The sequence below is a fragment of the Zea mays genome, chromosome 4 (assembly GCF_902167145.1).
Source record: "Zea mays cultivar B73 chromosome 4, Zm-B73-REFERENCE-NAM-5.0, whole genome shotgun sequence".
Taxonomy (NCBI): Eukaryota; Viridiplantae; Streptophyta; class Magnoliopsida; order Poales; family Poaceae; genus Zea; species Zea mays.
The window spans coordinates 83,305,179-83,319,808 of NC_050099.1; the positions used below are offsets into that span (position 1 = coordinate 83,305,179).

The 14,630-nt window shown below is 49.2% G+C and overlaps 1 protein-coding gene across 1 annotated transcript; it reads left to right on the top strand.

Annotated features, from left to right (window-relative positions):
• Positions 1–217: 217 nt before the first annotated feature.
• Positions 218–1,889, top strand: LOC109945535 (uncharacterized). Its single transcript, XM_020551859.2, has 4 exons — positions 218–268; positions 946–1,078; positions 1,161–1,348; positions 1,428–1,889. Exons 1-4 carry the CDS (start codon positions 218–220, stop codon positions 1,887–1,889), a joined length of 834 nt encoding a protein of 277 aa, XP_020407448.2.
• The last annotated feature ends 12,741 nt before the right edge of the window (positions 1,890–14,630 follow it).

The following is a 14,630-nucleotide window of genomic DNA, read 5'->3' on the forward strand; positions in this document are numbered from 1 at the left end:
GTCGGTGCCTGAATTTGCTGAAGCTGACCCCAATGGGTGTGCTGTCCGTGTTGTTGATGAGGATGATGAAGAAGAGGACAAAATCCCTCTGATTCGGAAGAACAACCGGCGTTACATAGCTAGTGGGGAAAGTAGTGGTGTTCCTTCTCCTGCCTTGTCTGCTCTCATTGGTCTGCAAGAATTATCTCTGGCGAACTTTGATCAAACTCTTGAAGACATGGTTCCAGAAGATCTGTTGTCAGAGCCGGCAGACGGTGGCACGATGGATGTTTGTGCTAATGTGCTCGATGCCGGGTTGGGGTCATCCCGGGCAGCGTCCCGCGCCTCATCGACCTTGGAGCGCGGTCTTGTGGGTCAGGAAGCTAGTCTGGATTGCACTGCTCCCATGGAAGTGACTAAGGGACCTTCAACCTTAGAGGTGACTGCTGCAGAGAACTCGGCCCTCAAGGATGGTGCTGGCGCTTACCCAGCCCCCGAGGGTGTTGCCGGAGATGATTCGGCTCGGATGGGTAGCGCAAGCTGCGACCTAGCCCCCGAGGGTGTTGCCGGAGATGATCCGGCTCGGATGGGTAGCGCAAGCTGCGACCCAGCCCCCGAGGGTGTCCAAGTGGGTTCTCCCTCCCGCACTTCCATGGATGTTCACGTAGGGTCTTCTCCTCCACACTCTGGTTGCATGGTGATAGCCCAAGCCTTCGGTCAAGGAGTCGCTTTAGAGGCCAGCGCACCTGACGACAGAGTTCTGGGTTCTACTGATGACACTGAATTGGTTCCTGCTGATTCGTTACGAGTTGCTCCGGTTGGTGATCCTTCGCCGAGCCATCAGTTAATCTCTCACGACTTGGGGGTCCCCTCATTTTTCTCTAACCTCTAGGTATTTTGGTTTCTTCTGGTCTGACTTTACCCAGGCAGATAATTGTTCTCATGTTTGTCTGCTTTTAATGCCAGGCGTTGGTCGATGAGATGTCTAGTCGGCTGAAGTTGCAGGGTGCTTCTGTCCCAGAAGGAGCTTTGTCTTTGGCGCGTTGGAATCCAGCGCTGCTTCAGCGGCATGTATCTGACTTAGAGGCGGCAAATGTCGGTCAGTGCTCTTTTGCTTCTTCTTGGCTACCTGATTAAACTGCCTCTTATTTTAACACCTTTGCTTGACTGTTTCTTGACAGATATGGCTCGGCAGTATTCTGATCTTGAAGAAAAACATTCTCAAGGTCAAGCTGAACTGGCCCGGCGGTGCTATGATCTTGGAGAAAAGTATTCCCAAGGTCAGGCTAAACTGGCCCGGGTTTCTGCTTCTCTAAATGATGCTAACACGTTGAACTCTACTCTCCGCGCTCAGCTCAACTCTGAAAAGGTGACATGTGAATCTTGGCTTTGTTTGCTGTGTTCTTATTGCTTGCTTGACGTTTGAAGAAACTGATTCTTGTCTGTAGGAAGAAAAACATGCCCTTGTTACTTCTCGTGACAACCTTGACAGGCTATATCGTGACGCCAGCAACTCGTTGACCATCTTGGAGAGGAGTCATCGCTTCACCAGGGAGGAGTTAGACAATCATCGTTATAAGCTGCAAGAATCCTTGGATGATGTGATTCGCCTCAGGCAGTTGGTGTCGACCAAAGATGCTGTCATCAAGGATATGCGTGCTTCCAAGAAATCCGTCGCCCAGGAACTAGAAGCCGCTCGGTTGGCTGTCATGGTTGCTGAAGAGACTTCTGCTACTCTGAGGGCCCAACGCGATAAAGCTATGGATAAAGCTATTTGCGCGGGGCGGATCCTGATGAGGAGACCTGGTGTGGTTGTTCCTGACGACATAAGGGCTGATGTGAACGCTGCTCCTCATTCCTCAAGTCGCCCTTCTTCGTCGGTTGCTCCTGAGAAGAACATTGCCAAATAGAAAAACACTGCATGCTTTGGACGCGTGGTTAACGTGCTTGGATGTTTTGTTAGAGGACACCTTTTAATACTGAATGCTACTGTTGTTTTCCTATTGTTTATAATTCAACAGTATCTACATTTGTAAAAGTAAATGCAGTGTGATGGTTTTGAAATTTCATCATGGGGCACAAGAGTTGCCCTAAGATGGGTGATTGCGAACGTGCCAGGCGTGCAGTGCCAATTTAAATCAGCGTCAATTTAAACCGACTGCTCCGCTAGTAGGGCGTAGTGGTCACCCCGAGTTTAGATAAACGTGAGCATGTCGCACCGCCTTAAGTCATTGCCGACTTAAGCCGATTGCTTAATTAATAGGGCATAGTGGTCACCCTGAGTTAGATAAGCGTGAGCATGTCGCACCGCCTTAAGTCATTGCCGACTTAAGTCGATTGCTCCGTTAGTAGGGCATAGTGGTCACCCCGAGTTAAGTATGCGTGAGCATATCGCACCGCCTTAAGTCATTGCCGACTTAAGCCGATTGCTCCGTTAGTAGGGCATAGTGGTCACCCCGAGTTAAGTATGCGTGAGCATGTCACACCGCCTTAAGTCATTGCCGACTTAAGCCGGTTGCTCCGTTAGTAGGGCATAGTGGTCACCCCGAGTTAAGTATGCGTGAGCATGTCGCACCGCCTTAAGTCATTGCCGACTTAAGCCGATTGCTCCGTTGGTAGGGCATAGTGGTCACCCCGAGTTAAGTAAGCGTGAGCATGTCGCACCGCCTTAAGTCATTGCCGACTTAAGCCGATTGCTCCGTTAGTAGGGCATAGTGGTCACCCCGAGTTAAGTAAGCGTGCCAATTGACAGTGAACAATCTGAGTGCCTTTGAAACCTTTTTATTGATGATATTTTTCTCAATTTACAGAATACATCGTCGTTCCGAGAGCCTCCGTGATGTAGCTATGGGTAGAACTTCCTGAGATGTTCTATGTTCCATGAGTTCCCAATTTCTGTTCCGTCCATCTGAGTGAGGTGATATGATCTCGGCCGAGTGACTTCTGCTACTATGAATGGTCCTTCCCATAGAGGTGACAATTTATGTCATCCCTCCCCCGATAGAATTCGGCGGAGGATGAGATCTCCCACTGCGAAGGATCGACGCCGTATGGCCTTATCATGATAGCGCCTCAAAGTTTGCTGGTATCGCGCTGATTGAATCACCGTATTCAGTCGCTCTTCTTCGAGTACGTCAACGTCTTCCAGCCTAGTAGCTTCAGCTTCTGCTATGTTATCAAAGATTAACCTTGGTGCCCCGAACTTGAGATCGGCGGGTAGCACTGCCTCCGAACCATAAACCATAAAGAAGGGGGTATTTCCATGCAGAGCTCGGCTGGGTTGAGTTCTCAGGCTCCAAACTACATATGGCAACTCTCTGATCCATTTTCCTGCGAACTTTTCATTCTTGTCGAAGACTTTCTTTCTGAGTGCTTCTAATATAATCCCGTTGGCTCTTTCTACTTGCCCGTTGGCTCTTGGGTGCGCCACCGAGGCATATTTGATCTGAATGCTCTTTTGCTCGCAGAAATCGAAGAATTCTGAACTGGTGAAGTTGGATCCTAGGTCAGTTATGATGCTATTCGGTATCCCGAACCTGAATATTATATCTTGTATGAATTCCACTGCCTTAGCTGAAGTTAGAGAAGCAATGGGTTTGAACTCTATCCATTTAGTGAATTTGTCGATAGCCACCAGTACATAAGTGTATCCTCCTTGAGCTTTCTTGAAAGGTCCAATCATATCCAATCCCCAGTACGCGAACGACCAGGTTATGGGTATAGTCTGCAGCTGCTGTGCTGGTAGATGCTGCTGTTTTGACAAGTACTGGAGGCTTCGCACCTCTGGACTAACTCGGCCGCATCACTCTTCGCTGTTGGCCAGTAAAAACCTGACCTGAAGACCTTCCCAACCAGGGCCTTGGATGCTGCGTGTATTCCACATTGCCCAGCATGGATCTCATTTAGAAGTTGTTTTCCAGTAGCTGAGAGAACACATTTCATGAGGACTCCGGATGCGCCCCTTCTGTATAGTGTTTCCCCAATGAGTGTCTTGCGATGCGCTCGGCTGTATTCTTGTCATCTGGCTCCTCCTCATTTTTTATATATTTGATGATTGGCCTCCTCCAGTCATCGGAATCTGACTCTGGTTGGCTCAAAGTATTACATTCTTCTACCTGATCCAATGAGATGCTCGGGTGTGATATTTCTTGAACAAAGACTCTAGGTGGGACCTGAGTTCGACTGGATCCTAGGTTGGACAATACATCAGCTGCCGTGTTTCGATCTCTCTCTACATGGTGAAATTCCAGACCTTCAAACTTGTCTTCTAGTTTCCGGACGACAGTGCAGTATTTTCCCATGGAATCGCTCGAGCAATCCCATTCTTTGTTTATCTGACTTATGACTACCAGAGAATCTCCATATACCATCAGTCTCTTGATGCCCAGTGATATAGCAATGTTCAGTCCATGAATCAGAGCTTCATATTCTGCTGCATTGTTAGAGGCTGGAAATAACAACTGAAGGGCGTATCTGAGGTGCTCGCCTCCAGGTGCAGTAAAGAGGATCCCTGCGCCAGCTCCCTGTTGCTTTAACGAGCCATCAAAATACATTCGCCATACTTCTACAGTTTCTGGGTTATCTGGTACTTGTTGTTCGGTCCACTCCGATACGAAGTCAACCAGTGCTTGAGTTTTAATGGCAGTGCGGGGTCGAAATTCAATGTCATGAGACCCTAGCTCGCAGGCCCACTTGGCTATTCTCCCGATGGCTTCTTTGTTGTGAAGAATATCTCCTATCGGAAATCCGGTGACTACTATGAATTTGTGGTCGTCGAAGTAGTGACGGAGCTTGCGTGCAGTTAGAAGTACTGCATATAATAGCATCTGAACTTGAGGGTATTTCTTCTTCGAGGGACCCAGAACTTCACTGATGAAATAAACAGGATGTTGTACTGGGTATGCATGTCCTTCTTCTGCTCGCTCGACTACCAATGCGGTTCTCACCACGTGAGTCGTGCAAGAGATATATAGCAGCAGATCTTCAGCTGGTTGAGTCGGCGTGGCTCGACGCGGTGGTTTCAGCACTGGTGGTGTCGTCAAGAACTTTTTCAATGCATCTAGGGCTTCCTATGCTTCTGAAGTCCACTGAAACTTGTCCACCTTCTTGAGTAACTTATAGAATGGTAAGCCTTTTTCTCCCAGCCTGGATATAAATCTGCTCAGGGCTGCCATACATCCGGCAAGTCTTTGAACTTTCTTCTGTGATCGCGGTGCCTCCATCCTCATGATAGCTTCGATCTTTTCTGGATTAGCTTCAATTCCCCGGTGGCTGATAATAAACCCGAGCAACTTTCCTGCTGGTACCCTGAAAACACATTTTTCGGGATTAAGCTTCCATCGATATCGCCGTAGACTGTTGAAAACCAGCTGTAAATCTTCAATGAAATTTTCCGAATTTTCTATTTTGATCACCACATCATCCACATAAGCTTCCACACGCTTGCCCCAGTGATCGGCTAAGCATGTTTGAATAGCTCTGTGATAAGTCGCTCCAGCGTTTTTGAGGCCGAACGGCATGGAGGTGTAGCAGAAAGCACTAAATGGGGTGATGAACGCTGTTTTTTCCTCGCCTTGTTTCGCCAGGCTAATCTGATGATACCCAGAGTAGCAATCCAAGAAGGACAGCACAGAACATCTAGCGGTGGAATCTACCACCTGATCTATCCTAGGAAGCCCGAAGTGATCCTTTGGACAGTGTTTGTTGAGATCTGTATAGTCAACGCACATGCGCCAATCCACTTTATTCTTTTTGAGTACAAGAACAGGGTTGGCTAACCACTCGGGATGTAACACCTCTCTAATAAATCCAGCCGCGACCAAGCGAGCCAGTTCAGCGCGAATGGCCTCTCGTCGGGCGTGAAACGACGCAACTTTTGCCGAATCGGTCTCGCCTGGGGGTAGACCTTTAATTTGTGCTCGACCAGTTCTCTTGGGACTCCTGGCATATCCGCAGGTTGCCATGCGAATACGTCTCGGTTATCTTGCAGGAACTGGACGAGCGCGCCTTCCTATTTGTCAGCCAGGCTGGAGCTGATGATGGCGGTTTTGCGTTCATCAGTGAACCCAAGGTTGACTCTTTTGGTTTCTTCAGTCGGCCGCATAGAGGTCGCGGCTTGAGCCTCGTTTGCGAGTACCACGAGGTCTTCCTCAGGCTTTGAGTTCGCCTGCACAGAAGAAGTCGCCGATGGTTTGGTGGTGAGGGCCGCCTAAATGGCCACTCGGAAACATTATGCGGCGCCTTGGAAGTCAGCACGCACAGTTATGATCCCTTGCGGCCCTGGCATCTTCAATATCATGTATGTATAATGCGGAATGGCCATGAATTTTGCCAATCCAGGCCTCCCGATGATGGCGTTGTACCCGCAGTCAAAGTGCACCACTTCGAACCTTAGGAACTCGGTTCTGTAGTTCTCCGGAGTTCTAAAGGTGACCGGCATGTAGATGTGGCCCAACAGGTATTCTCCTTCAGTCAGCACGATGCCGAAGAAAGGATTGTCTGACTCATGGAGTTCTTTGAGGTGAACTCCCAAGCCTTAGAGTGTTCGGGGGAAGGTGATGTTGATGCTGCTCCCCCCGTCCACCAATACCTTCTTCACCCTGCTCTCTTGGATCACTGGATCGACAAGGAGCGGGTATTTGCCTGGGTGATCGAAGTTGAGCCACTGATCCGCCCGAGTGAAGGTGATCGGGTGCTCCGACCACCGATATGGGGCGGGAGGGCCGGTAGTTGCCACCAGTATCTGGCGATCGTTGAGCTTTTGTTGTCTCTTGTTCTCCTGCGATCCGTGTCCGCCGAAGATGACATTGACCTCTCTGTCGACACGCGGGAAGGCTCCACCTCCTCCCTCCTCCTCCTGCTAGGGTTGTCGCGGTTCTCCCAGTCCTCCTCGTGGCGGAGGACGAGGTAGAGGCTGGAAGGGTTGGTCGTGCCCGACGGAGTGCTTGAAGTCTCTGCAGTTCCGAAGGGTGTGGCGCATGTACTTGTGGTACGGGCACTGGGTGTCGAGGATGTCGTCCAGCGTGCGTTCGCCTCCGCGAGGTCCTCCCCGGGCGCGAGAGGCAGGTGGTCCGGCGGCGTGGACTTCTTCGCGAGGTCTCTTCTCCCAATGCTTGTCGGGCTGCTGATTCGTGTCGCGTCGCGGTGCCGCTGGTGCTGGCTTCACTCCTCCGATGAGGTCCTGAGCTCGCTCGTCGGCGGTGATGTAGAGGTCGGCTTCCCGGAACAGTTGCTCGGAGGTAGTCGGCGCCTTCTGTAATATGGTTCGGACGAAGGCCGAGTCATTGGATCCTTTGTAGAAGTCCTCGATCACTACCGCCTCCGCGACCTCGGGGATACGATTTCTCATGGTCTGGAACCTTTTGAGGTATGACCGGAGAGTTTCGTCCCCCCGGCGCTTGATGGATTAAAGGTCCCATGGCTGCGCCGGTTTGTCAGAGAGGGACTGAAAGTTGGCGGTGAAGCGCCGACTGAAGTCGCTCTAGTCGTCGATGTAGTGTCGGGGTAGGTGTTGCAGCCATTGCAGCGCGTCTTGCCCTAGGACGATAGGTAAGTACGCGGTCATTATGTCCTCGGTCGCCCCAGCAGCTCGGGCAGCGGTGGTGTCGACGGCCAGCCAGCCTCCTGGATCCTGCTTAGGTTCGTATTTGTCGATGTTGGATACCTTGAAGTTAGGGGGCCATTGAATGGCCCTGAGGCGCGGAGTAAGTGCCGATACTCCACACGTGTCCTCCTATCGTCGATGATGTTGTCTGTCCCGGGGAGGGGAGTGATCATTGTGGTGCCTTGACCGTCCCCGGGCGGTGCCTCCAGTTGAAGCCGTGGCCGACTCGGTCCTGGTAGCCTGGCTCCGTGCTGGGATGCCATGGTCCCGGTCGTACTCTTCCCGACGACAGATCTCGTTCTTGTGTCGTCATTCACGCGAAGCATTGATGGAGCTCCGTGCATCCCGGCGACTGTTGATGGTGTGTCGTAGATCATTTGGCGGGTGAGCAAGGGGTAGAAGGTGATTGGCTGCTTGAGTGAACAGCCGCCGATAGCCCTCGGCGTCAGGAGTCCGAGGGAGGCCATCAGCTATCTGAACCAACACCCCTCCAACTTCACTCGGCGTGTTCATGGCTCGGGCGAAGTCGGGGTTCAAGTTGCGCCCGAAGAGTGGATTTTCCCGATGCTGCCTTGTCTCCTGCTCGGCCTGTTCTTGAGCCCGCCGATGATCGCGTCATCGGGAATTCCTTCGTTCCCTGAAGACACGTTCCTCCGGAGTTTCTCCTATCTCCGAGACCTCGTCACGCGATACGGGTTGCGCCGGGTCCCGCTCTCCGGCCTCGTAATGTCGCCGGATATTTTGGTGTCGGTACCTCCGTCTGCGGGATTCCCACTGAGGAGGTTCCTCTCCGGGTGCAGTCGGCTCGTCGTCGGAGATGGGGGTGACTCCACTCTCCCGATGAAGAGGACGTCGGGGTAGAATGGAGCAGCTGTCACGGTGATCTTCTTTCTGCTATCCTTTGAGGGAGGAGGTGCAGAAAGATCAGTTTGATGATCCTTTGCTTCTTTTCTCCGTGTGATTCGTGTCCATTCTTTCGTCAGAGAGGTGGACAACTGAGTTCTCCGGGCTGAGGGACCCTCAGCTCCTATCTTGCTGGAGGTGATCTTTTTTAGGAGCGCTGGAGGTTGCGCCTTTTCCTGTTTCGCCCCGATTTTCCCGGAGATTCCTGAGGAAGGCTTTTTCTCCGGCGGATCCGCGATGCGAAGCAGAGTTCCCTCCTCATCCGCTACAGATGCGATAGTACCGAAGCAGAATATGGATCCGGGGCGGAGGATGATCTTGTGCTGGAAGGTGACGGCCATTGAGCTAGCTTGGAGCGATGACACACCCCCTACCTAGCGCGCCAACTGTCGGTGTTTCGGGTCCAACCGCGCACCCAGGGTTCCCCCCAAGGTGATTTTTAGGAGTAGGACGGTGTTATCGACTGTAGCTCGATGGTTCGTGCTAAGCGCACGAGAAATAGTAGACAACGATGTACAGGTTCGGGCCGCTTTGAGATGCGTAACACCCTACGTCCTGGCTGGAGTGCTTTATGCGATGGGTTACAAGGGAGCTCTCTAGTGCTGGAAAACGTAGAGAGCGGGGTGGATGGCTAAGTGATGAATGATGTCTCTCTCGGTCGATTCTCTTGAAGGGGTGCCCCCTAGGCCTTATATACTCGACCGTGGGGCATTACATGTGGATATGATAACAATGTGAGCCAGAATAATAGTGAACTAACTGAGTCTATCTCCCTATAATTCAGCCGACTCATCCTCGCCCAGTTCCGATGTACGGGGCCCCTGTGCAGGAAGGTCGGGTCACTGCTGTGATTACTGCTCGGATGTTGTTGGGCAGTCTGGGCTTGCACCTGACCCGACCTTGTGTTGATCTGTCTCACTGGTCGTTCCTCCCAGGCCCACGAGGGGGATGACCTTACGAATTATGGGGCCTTTGGGCCTTTCATGAGGTCTTTTATCCTTCTAGTGGTCCCGGGGGATATCTATCCCCCACACCCCCCCTCTAGGCGACTTTCATACCACCATAAGGTAATATATTAGTCTTAGTAGGTGACACACTAATCTACTTAGCTAATAAAACCCCATAAGATCACATCTTGTAATTACTCGTCTTATCTACAATTCTATCTTAGTATGTGTTTCTAACCAGATGGTCAATACCAGGAAGGGAGGCGGAATTGATCTACCTGCCAACCACCACAGTAGGAGGATTGTTAGACAACCACAACCAGAAATGAATCCTCCGAATCCTCCACCGGCTGGGACGGATCTTGTGGTTGCCGCTCAGATGCAGATGCTACAACAGATGGCAAACACAATGAATGAAATGCAAGCTCAGATGAGACAAGAACGTCAGGAGATGCGTCAGGAAAGGCAGGAAATGTGTCAGGAGATGAGGCAAGACCGATTGGAGCGACAACAACAACCACCACTACCTCCACCACCACCACCAGCTCCACCATGGGACAAGCACTGGAAATTCATGAGTCACAAGCCACCTACATTCTCGAGCTCTCTAGATCCCCTACATGCTGATGACTGGCTGAAATCAGTGGAGAAGATGCTTAATATCGCTCAATGCTCTGATCAGAAGAAGGTGCTCTATGCTTCGGGTCGTCTTACTTGCCCCGCTCCTGATTGGTGGGACTCCAACACTGCTGCCCATGATGCTGCTAATGCTATTACCTGGGCAGAATTTGCTACACAATTTAGAAACTACCATATTCCTGCTGGCCTGATGAAAATCAAGAAGAAGGAATTCTTATCACTGAAATAAGGAAACATGTCAGTAAGTGAATATCATGATAAATTTATTCAACTGTCAAGGTATGCTCTAGATGAGGTTGCTGATGATGAAAGGAAGTAGGAGCATTTCATGGAGGGACTTATTGGGCCTCTTCAGTATCAGCTGGTTTCTCACACCTTTCTCCAGAGGCTTCTGGACAAGGCTATAGCTGTTGAACACAAATGTGTTTAGCTAGGCGAGATGAAAAGGAAGGCTATCACCCAGGGGCAGGGGAGCAGTAGCATTCGTCCTCGCCATGTTCCACCCCAGGGTACACCAGCTCGTCCTACAGGTGGGCAACGACCAGCTCAGTATACACCACAGGTGACTCCATAGACTCCACACACTCGTCAGGCTGCCCCCACTGGCACCCCACTAACCTGTAGGACAGGGTACAATCACCACTTGCTTCAAGTGTGGTGAGGTTGGGAACTACGCCAATGCTTGTCCGAAGAGGATCACCACCACACCCGCTCGAAATAATGTCCAAGGCAAGCAACAGACTCCAGCATCTGGCAAGGGATTCAGCATTGCCAGAGTCAACCAAGTCAGTGCTGATGCTACTGCCGATGGAGCTGATATCGCCATCGGTACATTTTACATTAATTCAGTTCCTGCAGCCATATTGTTTGATTCTAGAGCTACACATTTGTTTATTTTTGCTCACTATGTCAACACAAATGAGTTACCACTTCAAACTATGCAAAAACCACTGATAGTAATTACCCCAAAAGGGCCTATTGAAGAAAACTATATGACCAACAGATTAACACTGACAATCATGGGAAGGGAATTCTGGTGTATGCCTATAGTATTAGGGGAAAGTAGTATAGATCTTATACTCGGTATGTCATGGTTAAGAAAAGCAAAGGCAATTATACATTGTGCTAGGGGAACCGTAGAACTCACCAGTCCAAAAGGAGAAAGATTCGAAGTTGCGATTACCATAACCCCCTCCACCAGACCCGCCATATATCTAGTAGATGGAAAATTTGTGGGCAGAAACATCCGTGTGGTTAGAATTTCCTAGATGTCTTTCTAGAGGAGTTACCTAGGATGCCACTAGGTAGGGGAGTTGAATTTGTTATTGATCTCTTACCTAGAACCGCTCCTATTTCTAAAAGTCCATACAAGATGTCAGTAGAAGAACTAAAAGAACTTAAGAAACAGTTAACGAAGTTGCAAGAGGTGGGGTACATTTGTCCGAGTTCCTCACCCTGGGGAGCGCCGGTTCTGTTTATACAGAAGAAGGATGGATCACAGAGGATGTGTGTTGATTATAGATCACTTAATGATGTCACAATTAAGAATAAGTATCCTCTACCTCGTATTGAATATTTATTTGATCAGATGAGAGGTGCCAGGGTATTCTCTAAGATTGATCTCAGATCGGGTTATCATCAAATGAAGATTAGGCCTTCTAATATTCCCAAGACGGCTTTCTCTACCCGATATAGTCTATATGAGTTCACGGTTATGTCATTTGGCCTAACTAGTGCACCAACCTACTTCATGAATCTGATGAACAAGGTGTTCATGGAGTATCTTGATAAGTTTGTCATGATCTTCATCGACGACATTCTGATTTATTCCAAGGATGATAATGATCATGAGGAACATCTGAGATTGGTGCTACAGAAGTTAATGGATAATCAACTCTATGCCAAGTATAGCAAGTGTGAGTTCTGACTAATTACAAGGAGGCCAAGCTAGCAGAGTTTACATGGCCCGAATAGTTTGTCTACATGGAGTGCTTAAGAATATTGTGTCACACCGGGGATCACATTTTACTTCTCGGTTTTGGCAGAAGTTGCACGAGTGCTTGGACAAGCAATTGAACTTCAGCTCGGCCTGCCATCCCCAAACTGATGGGCAGACCGAGAGAACCAACGAAGTCCTAGAAGATATGTTAAGGCTTGTGCTGTTAAACATGGTGGGAGTTGGGATAAGAGTTTGCCCTATGCAGAGTTCTCTTACAATAACAGTTACCAGACCAGTTTGAAGATGTCGTCGTTTGAAGCTTTATATGGTAGAAAGTGCATGACTCCTCTATATTGGGATCAAACTGGTGAAATGCAGTTCTTTGGGCTAGAAATTATACAAGAGGAAGAAGAACAAGTACGATTGATACGTGAGAACTTGAGAACTGTGCAATCAAGACAGAAAAGCTATGCCGATACCCGGAGAAGTCAGTTAGAATTCAAGGAGGGTGATCACGTGTATTTGAAGGTGTCACCAATCCGGGGTATGAGGAGGTTTAAAGTAAAAGGGAAGTTGTCCCCTCACTTTATTGGACCCTTTATGCTCCTAAAGCGAGTGGGGGAAGTTGCCTATCAACTGGAATTAACCGACCATCTTGCGGATGTACATGATGTCTTCCATGTATCCCAGTTGAAGAAGTGTCTCAGAGTACCAGAAGAGCAACTGCCTATGGAGCATCTCAGTGTTCAAGACGATCTGACTTATACTGAGTATCCTATCAAGATCCTTGATACTTTGACTTGTGTCACGAGGAGTAAAGTGATCAAAATGTGCAATGGAGTCATCATGGTGAGGATGAAGCTACTTGGGAAAGAGAAGAAGAGCTACGAATAGAATTTCCCCACCTCTTCCCCAGTTCCTCGTAATCTCGAGGTCGAGATTCTTTTTAAGGGGGGTAGGATTCGTAAACCCTAGTATAGAGTACTAATGACCTTTGTCATTGAAATTAATAAAGAAGCTCTTTGGATGAGGTGATTTATGCACGAGGCACATTTTATTTTGAATAAATACCAAATAAAAACACATAAACCTATGCATCATGTTGGTCTTCTTTTTGGTTGTGCATTAAACACAAATTTGTAATTAAGACAAGTCTAGATTTGAATTCAAATTAGAGCACTAAATAAAATGGGAGAAATAGAGTTAAAGAATGGTGGATAGCTAATAATTATAACAATAAATAAGTAATAATTATTTCAAAAAGGATGTAGTATCATTCATAGTAGAATTTTATTTGATACTTGAAAGTATGAAGTTCAAACCAGTAACTTAAATTCAATTGAACCTTTTTAATTTGGAAAACAGAATAAAGAAAAAAGAAAAAAAGAGGGGAGCTTAACTGGGCCTGGGCGCGCCATTGTGGCCCGCTTGACCTCAGCGCCCACAGGCCCAACCAACACCGCGCCGCGGGGGAACTATGGCTGACACTCCGGGCCCACGTCTCAACATTTCCTCAACCGTGATTGACTCAGCCGCTGGCTATGCGCGCCACTGCCTTGCGGGCCTGGTAGGTCAGGGCCTTCTCCCCGAAAGAATCGCGCGCGCCGGCATAACTGCATCTACGATCTTCGCCTCCGCTCTCGTCGTGACCCCCCCGGAATCTAGCTAGCCTACCTTTCGCATATATGATGGGGAGTAGGGCGCTCGGCCACGCTCGTCGTGCTCCAAATCGCCGAGAAACTCGCTACCGTCTAAGAGTTCTGCGAGTGAAGAGATCAGGCGCTGATGACGCGTTAGTCGCCTCCCGTGCCCTGGCTGCTGATGGTTGAGGTCGACCGCCGCTGGGGAAGCCTGCGCGGAGGTGTCCTTGTGCGTTGGGCGCTTGGAATTGGCCCAATTCCACGCCAGTGAGCTACCGAATGCGTGGACCCGCCGCTTGCCATTGTTGTGACAGTCTACGATGAATTGAGGAGTAAGTACCCATCCATCCTTGTGTCACACCCGGATTTAAGGGATAAAGCCGGGTGCATCTCATATATGCCAAAGAAGACAACACATATAATAACGAGTGTATAGAAATAAATGTCACAATATCATAAAAGTATTTATTACATAGTGGAAGTATTACTAAATAAAAGATAAATATAAAATGAACTAAAGTCCATCCTTGGCGCCATAAAGTCGACTGGGAGATGCCACAGTTTCTAGGAAGAGCAATACATGAATCCTTCATCTGTTGCGCGGGCCCCACGTGTAAGAACTCCACGCGCGCCGCGAACACAGGTCAAGACGTCGGGCCCGCCTAGCAGCGTCTGGTGTTCTCCCATGCGCGCGCCGCGTTCGCCCGGGCCCGCCTCTCGGCGCGAGCGCGTGAATGGGGCTGGGCCGCGTGGATGAAAGCGGAAAGTGGGCTGAGGCGGGGGAATTCAGCCCAGGCGCATAATTCTCCCTTCCTTTTTCTTTTCTATTTTATTTTTCCTATTCTTTTTTCTTCTTTTCCAAATTCCAATTCCATTTCAGATTCAAACTTCCTGGTAAATTTATTTTCTCATAAAATGTACATCTTAAACATGGCATGGGTGAATTTTATTTATTTATTTATTTTTGATATTTATTTTGT

Coding starts and splice junctions, on each gene's coding strand:
- LOC109945535 (XM_020551859.2), top strand. CDS start 218: ATGGTTCCAGAAGATCTGTTGTCAGAGCCGGCAGACGGTGGCACGATG. Junction 269..945: donor CAGACGGTGGCACGATGGAT/GTTTGTGCTAAT, acceptor TTTTAATGCCAG/GCGTTGGTCGATGAGATGTC. Junction 1,349..1,427: donor CTCAGCTCAACTCTGAAAAG/GTGACATGTGAA, acceptor TCTTGTCTGTAG/GAAGAAAAACATGCCCTTGT.